The sequence below is a fragment of the Nicotiana tabacum genome, chromosome 10, assembly GCF_000715075.1.
Source record: "Nicotiana tabacum cultivar K326 chromosome 10, ASM71507v2, whole genome shotgun sequence".
NCBI lineage: Eukaryota > Viridiplantae > Streptophyta > Magnoliopsida > Solanales > Solanaceae > Nicotiana > Nicotiana tabacum.
In genome coordinates this window covers 75594386-75613374 of record NC_134089.1, presented here as the reverse complement: position 1 = coordinate 75613374, position 18989 = coordinate 75594386, and the positions used below count along the sequence as shown (strand labels likewise).

Here is an 18989-nt window from a genome sequence, read left to right as displayed (position 1 = left end):
CACAACCTCACTCCCCAATATAATAAAACTCTTATTCTACGCTCTTCAGACATAATGAAAAAATGCTGGAGAATTTAACAACAATAAACGTTTCAACAAGAGTATGAAAATGGCTAGCCGGGAAATTTCTACACTATACACCTTTTGAATGAATTTCATACAATCCTAACCTCTTTATATAGGAAATGGCTAGCCGAAAATTTTATATATATATATAGCGCCCAAAAAGTGGGCACTATACGCTTTTGAATTATTGAAGTCAGAAATTATTGGTGGGGCTAGGAAAAAGGTGTATAGCACCCAAATACTGGACGCTATACATAAAGTTTTATGTATAGCGCCGGAGATTTTGGCGTTATACCTGTTACTGTCAACTTTTTATATATAGCGCCCAAATACTGTGCTCTATACATTAAATCATCTTTTTTTTTACATCTATTAAGGTGCTACTTGTCCAAAAGCACCACATTTTGTTTCGGACTCACAAATAGCCACTGGACAGACCCTGTTCACACAAATTTCCTTTCACCATAAATTCCAAGACCTGCAAATGAGTCAGTCCATTCATGTTGAGACAAGCTTCATCATGACAAAGGTCAGAAGCTGCATTGGTTTCTGCCATCAATGGGAAAGGGAAACCACAATAATCCTAATGGCAAGAGTGGGTGAGGAGGATTAAACAAGGAATCAAAGCCATACATGATGACATGAAATCTAACAACTCCACTTGCACTCTTTACTTGATTTTTTTTTTCTTCTGGAAAAACAATAGTGTTTGAACTATTTTACTCACACCTCAATCATTCTACAGGATATATTCTATCTCCTACTACCATAAGTATCGTATATCTCTATCTACCAAATGTTAAACCCTAATCTTACATGATTCTCATTGATTAATATGCTGGTTGAAAGTTCCTATCAGAGGCCGATGTAATATAGTATCAACGGATTCAATTGAACTCATAATTTTTGACACTGGAACATAAATTATGTGTAAAAGTTTACTAAAATTGTAATAATAAGTAAATATAAACTCATAACTTTAGAAATTTAACCGGTTTAATACTAAGAATCTTAAAGGCTGAACCGACTGAATTTAAATCCTAAATTTGCTTCTAGTTTTTATACCACTCCTTACACAATAATTGCCGTACTCCACACCAAAAAGAAAATGTAATTAATATGTGACACATCAATAAGATTATGTTATTATCACTCTTACATCTTTTTTGACCTTTCGGCCAATAATGAAGTGTACTCAAAATGGCTACTGGGAGTCTATTTTGATAAATAATTCTTGATTAAGCCAGAAACATGCTGAGCTACCCATAACGAGCCAGCCTCCGTGCAAGAAAAAGCATGAGTATAACCCCCTTGTTCAACTGTTAGGACAGCACCTGGAACATTATTGGAGATCTGTAACCACAAAACTGGCAATTAGATAAATTTCAAGCATTAGTTCTATAAAATGACAATAACCTTTATACATCATAAAGAGAATTGGTCATTATAGTTTGCGATTACTAAAACGAGAAGAGGATTTACTCTCATGGGATTGCTTCATTTGGCACAATGTGATCATGTGAAAATCTACCTTAATGTTGGTTTCCTGGCACTTTACTCGCACCTTAACTATTCCACCAGATACATATTACCTATCATTACGCGGACATCTACAAGTGTCATTGCTTTACGAGAGAAAGACTGTCAATAAGGTAACCATACTTGTAAAACTACATCTCTAGTCTATCCTAAGGTCTTTAGGAATTTATCCCTCCTATACATGAACATCTTCTGCATAAAGATCAATTTGCGATATGCCATCTCGAATTCACCTGTCTACTTTAGTGACCAATCTAGACCTGTAACTACACATTGATAACTAGTTATCCTTGCCGCTACTAACAGTTTCTACACGAACTCTTTTTATTACTAATATTTATTGGTATTAGGGTGACTTGTGAGAAGGACAAACACGTTTGAGGAAGGCACTCAAGTATTTATGCATATGAAGTGTGACAGGTCTGAGAACTTCAAACCAAGAAGGATAGGCCTATCCATATTTGAGTTAGGGCAAGACAAACAGTGTATCCCACATAGCTTTCTATTAATGTTTTTTCTAGACTGATACGTAAAATAGCGGGAAATACATCACTTGTTTAGCCAAGTTTCTCCAAGGCCAAAAACACCATTTTTTTTCCAAAAGAAAGTGCTTCTTTTTTTTTCAAAGTTAAAGTATTTTGCCAAACTTTTAGAAGAAAAAAGAAATGTTTTTGAGGAGAAACAGAAATAATAGTTTTTCCCTAAAAGCACTTTTATGAAAAGTATTTTTGGAAAAATAACAGGTAGCATCACTTTTTAAAATCTTAGCCAAACACTAATTGTTGTTCAGAAATGCTTTTCAAATTATTTAGCAAACCCAAATTGCTTTTCACCAAAAATACCTTTGAGAAAAAATACTTCTCAAAATAATAAGTTAATTTGATACGTAATATTTAAGCAACTCAAGTAGACAGCACCCACTCACTCCATCACGTTTGGGACATAAAAAGTAAGGATATATACACTAAAAGGGAGAGCACGTAACAAGTATAAAATCTGTTATTGCACACATGTCAAGATTAACAGGTATTGTCATTCTTCACTTCCTTGCGTAATCTCAAATTCTTCATCTCAACTCATAGCTGCTTTTTCACTTATTGTATACGTTGTCAATCTCCAATTTCATTTACAAATGAGTTAATCCACTTCCTGTTTCTTTGAAAATTGATCAAACAACTATGGTTTCGAATAAGGTAATCAAGTTGTGGCAGGAGCTTACATCCTTCAGCAACACCAATAGAATTTACGACTAGAGACATTTATTCTTAATAGTAAATTTCTAAATATTAGTTTCAAGCTCAAAATATTATGGAGGGACATTAGATGATAAAAAAATTAATAATGATAACCTAAAAATCATACTTGATGTCTAGAAATCCTAGATTGCATCTCTTACTTTCAAGATGCAGTAATTTCGACCGTACGGTAGAGTTGAACTAGAAATCCTAGATTTTATCTCTTTCTAGAAACTCATTAGATTATTTCTTACAGTCTTCAACTAGACATTAACTCAAAAGAGCCAGTTCTCACAGCATGCACAGCTGTCTGGAAACGACGATAAAACATACAAATAGTTTTCAAAATGCTGATCAGATTCGGATCGACCATTAATAAGACACCATAGAGAGAGAGTAAATCATTGTAGTTTCACATTGCAAACATAAAAGGAGAAAATATGCACAATGAAATAAAGACATTATTTACCTCTTCATAAATATGTAAGGGACCCCAGTGATCGTCGACGCCAAACAAAAATGCCATCTGACTTTTCTTTTCCCTCATAAATGACCAATCAGGTACCTCAGAAAGCTAATCCAGAAGGGGAAAAAATCATAATCAGGATAGACTGAGAAAACTTCTATGGAGGAATACAGAATGTGCACGGATTTGACGCAGTTGGGGGAAATTTCTTTCTTTTTGGTCATGTTTTAGCTTGTCGTTTAAAGATTTTCTATGGGAGTATTCCTGCTTGTCATGCAGCTGTTTTGCAACAAAAATCACAGGTTTTTTCACCTCTTTATGAAAAATTACAGTCTATAACAATCTCTTCCATAGGCAACCATCATCTTTAACAAGAATATTTTGCATGAAAGATGTTCTGGAACTTAATAAACTCGGGATTAGGTTGCACTGGGTCAAATAACGGGTACCCTTGGAGCAACATCTTGATAATGTGACAAGGAGAAACTTACCTTTTCAAATTCGGTCATTGCCATGTATAGAATGTTCTGAATGGTATGGTACTGAAAAGCACATTGCAGTTGCCAACAATTATTAGTATTAAAGCTAACAATAGATATAGATGGCTGATTTCACAATATCCAAAATCACAAAGAACAGAAAGCAAAGTTCGTTTCTCGACCAAAACTGTAACAAAACACACAGACGAAAGGAGGTTAATGATTTTGTACTTCAAAATGTGCTCCTCAAAATTACAGCAAGTAGAACTAGGAGCAAACCGCAGCCATCAAGGTATAATTTTTTTAACTAGGACATCTACAAGGAGCCCTAGTGAAAACAGTGGGTTGAAATGTGGAGGACTTCCCAATAACTGCGGGTTTACACCAGGATCTACCTTGTCTGTACTTGTTTAGTTGTTTACCCTAGTTAAGAATGAGTTAACCAACAATACCAACAGTATGCAAGATTGGCATATACTCTTTGGGAACAACATTGTGTTAATTGACAAAACTACAAAGTGAGTCGATCAAAAGCTGAACTACAAAGGAGAATCCCAGAGTAGGATTTTATGATGATTGGAAATAAGACACAATATATGAATTGCAAGTTTAGACTTTAATTAGCAACTTAGCATAAGAAGAACGATTTGGAGTGAGATTAGACAAGATTGTGGTGTCTGAATGCAAGACTATTTGTATATAAGAAAATATAAGATATATAATTAAATAGAATGGCTAAAATAGAGGAGTGCTGTTACTTTTGGCTAGAGCTCCGTTACTTTTAGCCAAAATAAAAGAGTTTCTAACTCTTTTATTTCTTCTTTAGATGCAGCGACTATTTATTTCAACATATACTCTTTCTTTTCCAAGCAAAATCTACATGGAAGTTGGGTAGAGCTCCATTACTTTTAGCCAAATAATAATAAAAAAAATAAGCCAAAATAATGGATTTTCAACTACGTATTTCTTTTTATTTCAACTTTAGCTGCAATGGCGATTTGTTTGAAACGTGTATTTCTTCTTTGTTGGTCCAAATATATAATAAAAAGATAAAAAGTTGTGGCTGATTAGCCAAATAAAAAATATTTCGCCTAAATAATGAAGTTCCAAACATGCTTTTTACAAATTTGGCCCCAAAGAAATTATCCAAAAAATTAATGAATTTAAATTAAAAAGGTAAAAAAATATTTTTGTCCACATGGCAGCGAGTTCATCACATCTCCTTGAGCTGAGGTCGTCCATAGGTGGTAATTAGGACAAAATATTTTATAAACAATGCCAAGTTCGGGGGTCCCAAAGTATTAAAATAATCTCCAAGATGAGTTATGTGGAAATATGGAGATAAAATAATGCACATATTCGACAGAAGGCACAAGTAGCACATATAAAGGAGAATAATGAGATATACATCGAGATTGTTTGGTCAGGTCCAACTTGGACCTCCAATTTTACCGGTCCGTAAGTGTGACAACATTATGGCCGAAGGTACTATAAGGGGGCAAAATAGATCCTAAAACACATGGAGGAAAGTCTCAAAAGTCCAACAATTTCTAGGAATTCATATGGACTAAGCGGAAAAAATAAAATACAACGAAAAAGCAAGGTGTCTTTATTTTTATGCCAACTAGTTGAAATATAGTTGTTATTGGGACACTTACACTAGGTTCGGTGTTTGAGAGGAGTGTTATAAGTTTGTAAGAGATCGTATGAAAGTGCAAGGATGTATGTGACATTTAGAGAATCTGTAGTTTTAGAGAATCCCTAAGTTGTCCTAAAAGAAATTAGTAAGTAGCGGAATGAAATTAGCCCTAATATGGAGCAAAAGAATATTGAGGATTCATATAGCCGATCCAAACTAGTTTGGAACTGAGGTGTTAACTTTCTTTTAATATCTATGGTGTGTGAGACAACTTGTGCGCACCTTGACTAATTCCACCATGTATCTGCTACCTCTCACCAGCACAAGTACCCGATGTGCCTACCAAGGCTCAGATGGGAAGAAATCACTTAGTGAATTTTGCCTCTGCTTGGATTTGAACCTCAGACCTCATGGTTCTCCCACTCCATTGACCACTAGGCCACAACTTTGGTTGCTTAGAACTAAGGTGTAATTATTCTCGTAAGAGTTAGGATTTGTCCATGTTTGCCTACATAAGTCATCTTAAGTTTGATGGCTTTGAAAGGGAAAAAAAGACGATGATCTTTACCATCAAAATTTACGTGCTTTGACTTTTCAAAATTGTTTAGATAAGAGCTTTGACTTGGCATTTTGGGGAAGAATTAACTTACAGATCAACTTGGCATGTCGAACTCATTGCTTATTCATCCAAAAAAAAAATGAATAACCGGTTGATCTAATACTTCAGATCTGATTACCAACAGTGTAAAAGAGAATCAGAAGAAATTGACCCTCACCCTGAGGACATGTTTACAGAGAGCCTCCACTGCAGGTGGGGACCAGGACTTCCCCACAGATTTTTTCACCAGAAATCTGGAGATCCAGGCTGGTAATAGTGCCAGAATTGCTGCAAGTGAGCTTAGGCCCGTACATAAAGTGCGAGATCTACAGGAAGTTATAACCGAAGATCATCAAATTTTGTCACTGTGATTTAATGAGGAAAACAATGCCTACACAAATGTCACACACAAACAGGAAAAGTAATGGCAATATACTCAAAAATAAAAGTGCCTCTAGATTTGTTTATTGGATACTTTGAATAGATGCCACATATTCAGTCCTAAATGAATAAACTAGAAACTTTCAAAACTCTAGATCCACAATTCAAGCTCAAAGAGATTCGTAAAACAAGATAAACGAAAAACATAACAGTGACAATAACCAGTTGCAAACAGTCAGAAGAATGGACATACAAACTAAAACAGAAGTAACAGGTCGAAAAATAAAAGCTATATAGCCAGTGACTAGTTGGAAATGTTTATCAAGTCATATGATCTTCAAAGAGAATTTGAAATTTTAAACAAAAAGCAATCTGATATTCTGATCACACATGCTCACTGCCCGAAGTAATGTGATATTAATGGGATTCTATAACTGTTTCATTGAGAATTGGAAACAAAGGTTCAGTAGTCTGCAGTAAGAGAAAAAGCAAAAACTGACTGATTTTCAAACGGCAAGGAAGGAAAATAAACAGCTAAAGTAGAAAGCTCTCACTTCACATAGGAAACAGGCAAGGAAAAATCAAAGAGATTTACACTGCAATCTTCTTAATAATAGCTTGTGTTGAAGACTTGGTGTTTACAGCTAGAAATGGATACAAGCAAATGCAGTATGTCACCTAGAAAAAAATAGAAATATCAGAATGAGGATTTTGGGGGGAAAAGGCATAATAGTGAAAAACCTTGTACCCAATATAAAGAGGATGTAGTCTTCACCTTTTCCTGGAATCTCCGAAAAATGTCCAGAGATATGTATGAGCCAATAGAATGACCAACCTAAGAACGGAAATCAAAATCACAGCACATAAAACTTCTAATACATGCAGAAAACGAGAACCTGACTATCTACATTGATAAAAAGTTCCATTTTTCTTACTGATTTTTGTGAGTTTGGATTGAAATCTGAATTTAACAATGAAATGATGGTTCAGAACAAGAATCCAAATAACACGCACATAAGAGTATATATTAATGCAACTTCTGAACTTACCAGTACTAGAGGAACTTCAACATCCTGAAGCTCATGCTCTATGAAGTTCAGCTGGAAAAGAGGATTTTGAAACAAAATTAAATCAAGAATGCAGACTTTAGACCAGTATTTTGAATTGCATTTTGGGGCGAGAAGCTTTTTCTTTTGTTTAATAAAATTCCATACATTTTATTTATTTATTTATAACTATTCTTTACCTTTTCAAGGTCAAATTTGAGTACTACTTATACTTGATGCAAGCTAAACTAGCTCAAGAATCAGGACAACCAATATTCATTATAACACTAGCGGATCATTGGACTAACTCAAAATTTTAACTTGAGCAACATGTTGAGTTTAACCGGAAAAGGAGCAATATACCAGCTTTTACTAGAAACCCAACAAAAAGCAATGAATGGAAAGTGAATCAACATCAAAGAAAAAAATATGCCAAAGGACGGAGCGCATAAAAAAATGATATCCAAAAACTAATGTGATAGAAATACGAAAGGGTAAAGCAAGAAGAGGGTACCAAAGTCGTTAAAATTGGTCAGAGGATGATTTCTTCAAGTTCAAGGTCGCCGATCCGTCTTGATGTTACGAAGTTAGGGCTCTTTTTCTTTGGTGGGGATGAATTTGGGTATTAAAGAAGAGGGTTTTAGAAAAAACAATGGGTGTTGTCAAAATTCTCTCTAGTTTTTTTAAGTTTCAATAGGCGGGCATGTGCCTCACTTTCTAGGGCATCACCCAACAGAACCTACACCCCCTTCTATTTCCCCAATATGTTTTTGGTATTGCCCCGCCCCAGGACTCGCCCCAAAACGCATTTCAAAGCACTAGTTAATACAATTTTGCACTGAAATATATGTTGATGAAGAACTTAGATTTTATTAATTGGAAACTAGAAACATTGCCACTCCATTAGATTGAGCATTACAAAGCAGAGGATATAAAGTTTTAACATCAAACATATGATGGATAAATATCTGCACTGAAATGTGGATCTCTTTAAAATATTAGGAATATTAAAATAATTTTAAGTGTATTATACTAATTATAAAATGTAAAATTGAATATCAATGGGACTTATGCCCCGTGGCTCGGGATTTACACCTCGGCCCATGTTGGGTAAAACATCTCACCTCACGCCACTCGCCTTTTAAAGCACCGATATAGACATTGAACTACCATATTCAGAAGAAAAAAGGAATATTCTGGAAAATTGAGAAAGAATAGATTAAGCTAATCCTATAATTAGAAGGAATAAAAACAGTTCTTGACTACATCCTTCAGCCACAAGTTGAAGGGTAATTTCAACTTTCCATTAACATAGAAATAACACTATCGAGGAAAAATTAGTTATTGGTTCCTAAACCCAGAAATTTTTTGAAAAAAGAATTACCACTGATATGCTTTTCACCATCCCACCTGTCACATCCCCTGCCCCCTTCCCCTAAAAGAAAAGATTTCTCTAAGATAAACTAATATGAGATAACAAAATTACCTTGTGATCTGTTTGTTCTTGCAGTGAAAACAGCCTTCCGTGCTCCCAATTCTAGCAATTGGAACAAATCATGCAACTATGTTAGCCATGCATTGATGGCATTAGTGCCAGCTGAAACTTTAAAAGAAGATATTATTATACACCAACAAATTTTCATCTTTAAAGACTATCGAGTCTATGGGAAATCTTCAAAAGGTCAATCAAAGACAATAAATCATCCAACGGTCTTCACAGTTCACATGAGATGCAAACTTTGAACTTGAAGTTTGAAGAGTTACAAGGAGAAATGAAAACAGAAAAGAAGGACAAAGTAGCCAGAGCCCCTTAGAGCAACTAAAAACTTTTTTATAAAATGGATACTACATGTTCCAATAGAACGCTGTGTGCAACCTAACTTGCAGAGCAATTACGACTTAGCTCACGTCTGTTGCGTGTGAGAATAAAGTCCTACATGGAAAGTAGAAAAAAAAACTATTTATAAGGAGTTAGATACTCTTAATAGTGTGAGGCCTTTTAGGGAAAATCCCGTGGGCTTGGACTAAAGCGGATAATATCATACCATGTTAAGAGTACCTTTGGGCCGTTTTAGCCCAACAACTAGTATCAGAACTAATAGTTTGGCAGGACGAGTATAGAGATGGCGGAGGGTAATGGCGCAGGGCCAGGCTTAGTGCCTTTGCCCGTCTGTGGGCCAGTTTACTACCTTTACCCGTAGCTTCAAAGGCGCATGCACAGCCTCTCCTCTGGACTTCGGTTGGGTGACACACAGTTAACCTCCAAATTAGCGCATGAATGGTGATTGGTCATATGGAACTTAGTTCAAAGGGAAGATTGTTGGGTATATGCAAATAAAGTCCCACATGGAAAGTAGAAAAGAAAAAAAAGCTACTTATAGCAGTTGGATACTCTTAATAGTGTGAGGCCTTTTGGAGAAAACCGTGTGGGCTTGGTCCAAAGTTGACACTATCATATCATGTTAAGAGTATCTTTAGGCTGTTTTAGCCCAACAACTTCATCTCTTTTGATAGACATTCTTTTGGCTCCGCATAGCATAATGCTAATAAAGTTCAGAAGTTGTAAGCTGGTGCAACTATTTCCGTACATAATTAGTCTCCTCAATGCTTGTATTTAAGAAGAGGTTCTAGTCACACCGTGATCCCTTGTCATCGATAGATGCACAGTTTTGCACGTATATCAAAGACATGAAAGGTATATATAGATGATAGACCTGTCTCATAGGTACACAGTGTTTTCCGAGTTAATATTCTTTGCATAAAAGTTCAAATTAAACTGAGGCATCTAGTGGTGAATATTCTTGGCATTTGCATGCAGAACAAATCTGGTTTAGCTTCAAAAGAACTTTGTCCACAAAGATGCAGAATTGACGACTTATACTTATTATTTAAGGCACTTTTTAGATTTTATAACTACTCCTACTTATTTTTCTCCTGCAAAAGAAACTGTCTTTTATGAAATACATGGCAAAGACTAGGGATCTCAATCTGTTGTACCACAACGTTTTAGTCTAACAAGCAGGAATGAAGCTTAAGATTTAAGAATAGGGAGTTAAGGAAAACAGTTATTCTGGGAATTGAGAAATGTAAACATCGATACAAAGGTTAAGGAATGCAAAAATACATTTAACCAAGTTTCTTTTCATATTCACAATTTGAAAGGGTCAAAACTCAATTCTTAAAATCTTACGGGTCGACTATCTGCACATGCTCCTCCTAACTCCCCTTTACTAAACAGAAAACGCAGAAGGAGCTTCATAAACTCCAGCAATTTTTCAGAAACTACTTGGTGGTGAATGCGGGTAAGACTCATTTGTGGATGTATCGGATTAAGGGTTTATGGGGCAACTTTTTGCTAATTGTAAAGAATTTTGAAGAATCCACGTGAAGCTCCCAGACCCATATTGCACCTGTTTGACTCAGCATAGTATTCATGAAACATGGTACTCGAACAAAGAAGGAGGTGGTGAATGCTGGTACCAGGAAATGAAGGAGATGACAAATCACAGATTTAAGAATCAAATACACAGTGATTTGCAGTTAAAAGTTAATTGTGGTCATCAAAAGGTCTTTATGTCAGACTTAAACTAATATTTACTTCATTCAGAATGACGGAAATGAAGAAAATGAGGTTAATCTCAAACTCAAGACAAAGTAGGGAGGTTGATGAATAGAACTCCCACTTGGCCACATTTTGGAGGTTTTACCAGTAGCATTTCTTATCTAAACTGAAAGCCAATATTTGGTTGAGGGAAGCAGCACACGAATAGGTGGATTTGCATTCTTGTATGTTTGGATAAAGGGCAGAAGCGCTCTTTTGCTCCCACCAGTACTTATTGTAAGGGGTGGGGCAACCGGTTAAAATCAAATATCCAACAGCCGCTTTCCTTAAAAAAAGCTAAAATTCTATTTAAAGAAAACAGAGTAATACCCAAAATACAACCAAAACTTCAAAATAAAGCAATAATAATGAAAAGGTACTGATTTACTTAAAAGGTCCGTGTTGGAACATCATAAGACAAGCCAAGAAATTTATAAAAGTACTTGTTAATTTAACAAATTAGATTAGGAAAAGAAGATTCACCAAGAATTTCAGATATAGTTATTCGAAACAAACATGCAAGAGGAAAAAAGAACAGAAACAAATGGATAACGAAAATGCAGCATTATTTGTACTTAGTCATAAAGCGTTCTCATCCTCTACAAATAAAATGATCCAAGAGAAACCATATCTCTTTATTTTATCTTACCATCTTGCTTCACAACCCTGTTGTAAAGCAACATACCTTAAGTTGCTCCATAATATATAGCCAATGATAGAACGAGCGAACAGCCATATCATTTGCTACTACTTCCATCAAGTTCAGAAATCAAAAGACTACTCGATTCCACAATCTAGTTAACTGAGCAACTTCAATACTATAGATAGCTTCATTTGCTGAAATGACATAATTGGCCAAATAAATTAAATAAGCCTGACGGTGTTCAACAAGGCAGAGCTTCTGAAACCAGAAAAAATATTCAGAAGAGCAATTGTATTGCTGCAGTCCATTAGTATAATTCCACATGAAATTCCAACACTCCAGGTAACTTAGATTTCATTAGCTAGCCTTATGTATCATTGTAATTTGTACCATGTCATCCTGTAGTGGTTACACTGCATATTCTCTAGTTAATCAACGTACTGTCAAAGCGCAGGTAGGCTGTGACACCTGCAACATTGGAATGGGACAAAGACGTGGAAGGTAACTTTCATCCTTTGGCATTTTTGTTGTAATCTCAACATTTAATTGATTAGCCCGTACACAGACTTGATTACTTGAGTTGACAAGCTCAGAAAAGAAAAGAACATCCATGCCCTCTTGCACTACTGTAGAGGCCATTCATGCCTATCTAAACAATGTCACACAAAATGGCCCCTAGGTTGAGCTTTATATAAGATAAATTTCAACTCTAGCCGGTGGACTTATTCTAATCAAAGCACAACTATTTCATCAAACTCAGCTAAAATATGAGGTGCAATTTCTACAATATTGAAATCTCATACTCCTCCTGTCTATAATATTGCAGTCAACGTTCATTTTAGGGATCTATTACAGGACTGGATAGTAGAATTTAAAATAATACCAAAATAGATAAGAATAGTTGCGCTATAAAAAGTTGCATACCTATAATATATATGTAACTAGAATTGTCCCTTCTCTAATGGCTTAAACCTTCATAGCTAAGTTGCTCGGACTCTTCACTTTCGGTGCCACACCCATGTTGACACGACGTGGGTATGGGTGTGGGATCTCTATCGGATCTCGTCAACCAATTTTGGGTATTTTCACCAAAATCGACGGAGAAATTCTGGACAGATACAATAATTTCTGAAATCAAAATAAAAGCTAGGATGAAATTAAAAAAAATGAAATACCTTGTATATAGAAATTTCTATGACAGTCCTTTGCCTTTATCTCCTTCTCGGATCTCCTCTTGATCAATATTTTCTCTTTCTAGAAATACATTGTAAGTTTTTCACACAATGTCTCATAATCTACATATATTTTTAAAATTCTTTTTTTAGATATTTGAATTATTTTAGCCAAATCCCCAAACCCGTATCTGTACCTAGATCTGTAATCCCAAATCTTAAAACTTAGATCATGAAGGATCCGACCTCTAGATCCGACCTCACACCTGCACCCGGGTCCGAGCAACTTAGCTTTATATAAGATGATTACTCAAGTTCAACACAATATCAGAGCAGACAAAGGTCGTGGCTTTAAGTCTTGTCATCACCCATATAAGGATATTTCCGCAGCTTGGCCGAAGAAAAAGAATCAGGTTCACATGCAGGGGGCATGTTGTACATATATACATTAAGATTTTAGAGACATCCAGTAACTCTAGTTCAACATATAGATACTTAAATGATTACTAAAGAAGAGTTCAAATTTAGTCCTAATGGGACTCAAGAGATAAATCAGTCACAGAAGTTACTATAAGTTGTGCTTCGTGGGATAAATCAGCCGCTTAAGGAAAGATATTTAACTAAACATTGGCTACATGAAGTCATTAACTAGACATGCTCTTTCCCCACAAGCCAAAGCTTAGAAAGGTATTTAAGTAGTTCATTTAATAATACTAGTCCTAAGGTACGCGCTTTGCACGTGTACCCATATCAATGAGTATATAATTTTTAAAACAATATAAATATATTATTAAATAATATGTTTAAATTATGAAATAAACTTTTTTTAAAGTATAAGTTCTTGAAAATGATGAATGATTTCATTGAGCTAGGCGAAAATATATAAAAAAAATAAAATAAAAAAATTCAAGAAAATATCAAATTATATTCAATTCTTAAATGTAACGTAACTAAACGGAAAAAAATACCTTTTTCATGATAGAATCAAATTGTTTTCAATTCCAAAAATTCGTAACTTAAATAAAACAGGAAAGGAAGTGCTTAAATATTTATTTGATAGAAAAACTTTGGAACACTTTGAACCATTAAATGCTACTTTTTAAATTTTTTATTTTTTTTTTGCCATTGTAATTTCATATACTTGAATGAGATGTATGAATAATTGTGTCTCAATTATATAAGCCTCTCCATCGTATTTTTAGGTAATAAAAATATTTAACAAATAAAATTTTAAGTGATTTCAATGTTTTAAATATTAGATTTACATGTAAATTATTATAGTTATGTTACCTAGTTCAAATTTAAAAGGGATTTACTCAAGGTAATATTTTAGTCAATTTATTAGGACTTTCTAATATTAACTAAGGGAAATTTTTACAACCAAAATTTTTAGTTGATTTTAAAATCTAAATATTAGAATAATAAACTACAAATTCCTCATCTAGCGTCACTTTTAAAAGAATCAATAGTCGTACCTCTTTTCGTCTATAAAAAAATTGTAATAGTTTAATTTTTTCCTCGGATGGCTTTGAATCCAAATCTATGGTTGCTGGTGAGATACTAAAACCTTGAAATTTGAATTTCTAAAAGGTATTAACGTAAGTTAGTTCTTGTATTTGGTCCTAAATATTAGGACTTTAATTTGTACAAGGAAGAAATTTAGTTGATTTTAATGTCCTAAATATTAGGTTTTCCTACATAATAATTCAAATGTGGAAAGTTTTAAAAAATAAAATTTTAGTTAATTTCCAAGTCCTACATATTAGGGAAAATAGGTAAATGACAATTTTGACTAGTGTTTCGTGCTTTTGATAGTAAAAAGATTTTTTTTTGTTTTGATAATTGTGGTGTCTGGGCTAGCTTGTGCGCACCTCGACTAATTCCACGGGATACCTGCTACCTCCCAACAGCAACAGGTACCAGGTAACTCTGTCCACCAAGGCTAAGACAGATTGGAGTAAATCACCTAGTGTTTTTTGCCTCCATTGGGATTTGAACCAGAGACCTCATGGTTCTCAACCCACTTCATTGACCACTAGGCCACACCCAAGTGCCAAAAAAAAAAATATGGGTCATATAGGCAGTTAAACTTTTATACAAGTCAAATTACAATTTGTGTTACATTCCAGTTCTGTAATTCGACCAATTATGTCTTACAGAAGGCTGCTCAATTAATACAAATTATTTAAAACTTAAAATTGTATGTTGTGTTTGTTGAACTTTTGATTATTGCACTAAGGAAAACATTTTCCTCGAAAATATTTCCATGAAGAAGTCATTTTGTGGTATTTGGTTATAGGAAGAAAAAAAATCTTGAAGTATTTTTAGTTAAATAGGTAGTAAATGAGAGTAGGTGCGATAAGTTATTACATGTTCAGTAACTTTATCAAAGAATATGTATAGCTAAATGCCAATGAAATTTGTTTCCGACATTCACACTTCACGGAGAAGATTCATTTCAATAGGCAAGAAGACTGAATTCCTGGTATTCTAGTTGATACTGGCCTAAAGGCCTTACCTTTTCTGTTTGACCAATGTGCGAGATTGCTGAAAGAAACAAAAGAAAAAGGAAGCAATCAGTACAGAAATTCAGATTTAAAACAAAGAAAGATTGTTTCTAGCTGACCATGAATCTTGCTATCCAAGTTGTTATAGTCCAGTAGAGGTGAAACTGTATCTTGCCTGTCACGGATGCAGCTCCACCCAACAGATCATAGAGTGATTCCAGAAAATCAACATAAAACGAGATAACACCTGCAGCAGTATCAACATAATTTAATTATCATAGTCGCTTCACTAACACCTACAAAACATAAATTCACTTGCTTACAAACTATAACAACCTGGATTTCCAGGAATAAACAAGACATGAAACTTTGGGTCCTTGGCATAAATTTCCAGCAGATCCGTCTTATAACTGGCCCATCATTACATGCACAAGATAAGAGGCTAATAGTTTCTTATGTAAATAAATGTACAAAAACTTCAACAACAAACACTAAAAACATGACTTGATCTTTAATTCAGCTGCTCATTTCTCAGAAGTCAAAAGCGAATGGATAGTAAGTAAGACACCAATCAGCACAGTATCATTGGTAACCATGGGTGTACCAAAAAAATTGCTACCGATCCTACCTTACTAAGAGCCCGTTTGGCCAAGCTGTCAAAATCTGTTTATTTTGAAAAGTACTTTTTTCAAAAGTACTTTTGGAAAAAAAACAGTTTGTGTTTAATCAATTCATTCAAGAAGTACTTTTTGCAACATTTGGTAAACAAATTGTGTTTGGCCAATCTTTCTAAAAAGTACTTTTGAGTGTCAAATTACCAAAAAGGATAGTACCAAGGTCTTATAATTCTTTTAAAGAGAAAAATGAACTCAAATATTTATTGTAACAGACTTTTATTATTATTTATTTAATTTAATTAAAATATAAAACATAAAGTAAACAAACTTATTAAAGAATTAAATCAATTTTACATATATAGTTATACCAAAGCATATATTATTATCTAGTGTAATTACTTATTGTTACATGATGATTTGAATCATCAAAATACATCATTCAGTATAAATTAGAAATCTATTCCACAAATTACTATATATTGATAATCTACCATGAAATAATAAGTAAAGTCACTCACACATGATAATATTTCTCAACAATTTCATCTCTACGTCTATCACACAACGCCTCCATATTATTAGAAGAATTGCCTTGCATTTCTAAAGGAATATCAGAAGGCCCATCTCCATCCTCAATTTCAGCAGTAATGTCTTCATTAGCATAATAATTTAATTCCTTATCGGTAGAAGAATGTCATCGGATGAAATTATGTATAGCCATGGTAATTGTAACTAGATGATTCTGAGTGTCAAACTTGAAAGATGGGATTTAACGTAAAATAGAAATAATTTTAAATATATAAAAATAATTTTTTTTGTAAAAAAATAGTTAAGTATGTTTAAATTTAAATTCAAAAAGAGTAACTAATTATTAACAACACATAATATATAATTTTTTTTAAATTTAAATTCAAAAAGAAACTAATTAGTATTACCTAATCTTACTAACTTTGTCATAAATTGTCAAATGGCCTATTTTCAGGCTGCCACTTGGCTTAATGTGTGATGCATTTTCTTCTTTTAATAATATATAGATAGATTATGTGACGAAATTATAAATTTATTACCTATTTATAGGTAATTTTCACAAATTAGATTTGATAACTATTTTAAAGATTCGGGAACTAGTAGCATATAACATTCACAAATTAGATTTGATAACTATTTTAAAGATTCGGGAACTAATAGCATATAACAGAAGAAATTATAAATGATTATTTTTAGGAAGAGATTTGATAATCCAAAGAAGGATGTAGATAATTTGCTTTAGTGTGAAAAAAGAAGAAGATGATTTGGAAAGTTACAAGACATTACACAAAGAACAAATCAAAAACAAAAAAAGTCAATAAAGAAGTTGGAAAGTTACAATATGATCCATGTATATGATATCTTTAATTTTAAAAGAATGATAAAAACTAGAAACAAAAATAAAAAGAAAAACTTACATTTGTAAGTGATAATTTGAAAAATATAAATTTATAGTGAGGATAGTTTTGTCTTGAATACATTAATTTTTCGCTTCTGCTTCTACTTCTTGGAAGAAGCTAGAATTTTCTGCTTCTTCCCAAAAGCAGAAAAACTGCTTCTGCTGCTGGCCAAAAGTACTTCTCTATATTGGCCAAACAGCTTAAATTTTTTTAAAAGTACTTTTTTACAGGAAAAAAGTATTTTTGGCCTCCTAAAAGCTTGGCCAAACAGGCTCTAAATTCATTTTCCATATGCATGATACTTGATGCTATCCTACTCCTTGATTCTTGAAAAGAATGACATTGATTCTTCTCTTTCTATAGAAAATTCATGAACAGAAAAACTACATTAAAATCACTATAACCAGATTTGAAATTAAGAGTTAAGACATTTTTAAAATGCTTCAAGAACTCATAGCAAAAAGAAAATAAAAAGTTTTAACTCTCCAACTACTCCCTCCGTCCTAATTTAGGTGGTGGTGTTTGACTTAGCACGGATTTTTAAGAAAGAAAGACTTTTGAAACTAGCAGTTAAAACAAGTTATAGACAATTTTGTGGCTATAAATCATCTTAGATAGGGTAAAATGTGAAGGTTAAAGTTAAATTATTTATTTTAAAAAAAAGGAAATATGACATTCTTTTTAGGAACACTATAAAAAGGGAAGTATGATGATAATTTCTACACCAAACGAACTAGATTAGTAAAACATAAATTCACTATACAGAATGATGAATGTGCTTCATATTGCAACTCCAAAAATTGGGTCCAAATTAACAGTGTCTTCTACTATCCCAATCACAAGGTGTTTATCCATATTCGTAACACTGTGTGGAAACAGAATGGAAACACAATCGATATCCCTTGTCTGCGTTAAACTACAAATAACTAAATAAAATTAAGAGTCAAAAGACAGTGAGAGTGCAAAGATACCCTGAAACGTTGCATAGCCGAAAACTTGCACGATGTCTTTTATCAATTAGACTCAGATTTTCGGGACCCATTTGTGAATTTCTGCACTTCGACCAAATTAGTCTCCTGAAATAAATAAATAAATAAATAAATAAAACACAAAAAGAAGAATGAGGATATGGGTTTTTTTCCTCACACACACAAGAAAGGAGTACATGAAAAACGGCGATTAAAACATGAATTGGGTATTGAAAAGAGCGTAGGAACCTGAACCTGGAGTGGAATGAGAAAGATCGAGTAATGGGAGGAAGAAGCATGGATTCTATCGAACTGTGTTATATAGGGGATTTTATGGGACTCTGGTATGGACTGGTCGTTAACTTGTAACTAATGTTAATGCTAATAACTTTTTAATTCTTTACGACCAACGGGGGCGAAACTTTACTGTGGTAAGAGTGATTATCGTTCGTCGGAAAAAATTATACTGCATATATAAGTAAAATATTAAATTTTACAAGTATATAACATGTGTTGAATATTCTTTATCGAATTTTTTTTTATTTCTTTCAAATTTGAACATAAGGACCACCTTCTTGGGATCTGCAATTTGATTAGACATTTGG

General features: G+C 33.7%; 1 protein-coding gene across 3 annotated transcripts; it reads right to left on the bottom strand.

Annotated features, from left to right (window-relative positions):
• Positions 1 to 1166: 1166 nt before the first annotated feature.
• Positions 1167 to 18767, bottom strand: LOC107796108 (uncharacterized). Of its 3 annotated transcripts, none has more exons than XM_075222986.1 (13): positions 18640 to 18767; positions 18388 to 18492; positions 15709 to 15782; positions 15548 to 15619; positions 15384 to 15412; positions 8936 to 8986; positions 7453 to 7503; positions 7179 to 7238; positions 6999 to 7081; positions 6201 to 6348; positions 3798 to 3848; positions 3310 to 3414; positions 1167 to 1419 (listed from the first exon to the last, which is right to left on the bottom strand). In XM_075222986.1, the coding sequence occupies exons 1-13, from the start codon at positions 18681 to 18683 to the stop codon at positions 1282 to 1284; spliced, it is 1011 nt and encodes a 336-aa protein (XP_075079087.1). In that variant the 5' UTR covers positions 18684 to 18767; the 3' UTR covers positions 1167 to 1281. The 3 variants fall into 3 exon arrangements, with proteins under 3 accessions (XP_075079087.1, XP_075079088.1, XP_075079086.1); XM_075222987.1 differs by having other exon boundaries at positions 1167 to 1433; positions 18634 to 18764; XM_075222985.1 differs by having other exon boundaries at positions 18634 to 18763.
• Between the last annotated feature and the right edge of the window lie 222 nt (positions 18768 to 18989).

Coding starts and splice junctions, on each gene's coding strand:
- LOC107796108 (XM_075222985.1), bottom strand. CDS start 18,683: ATGCTTCTTCCTCCCATTACTCGATCTTTCTCATTCCACTCCAGGTTC. Junction 7,239..7,452: donor TTGAAGTTCCTCTAGTACTG/GTAAGTTCAGAA, acceptor TTCCGTTCTTAG/GTTGGTCATTCTATTGGCTC. Junction 7,082..7,178: donor TTCGGAGATTCCAGGAAAAG/GTGAAGACTACA, acceptor ATTTTTTTCTAG/GTGACATACTGCATTTGCTT.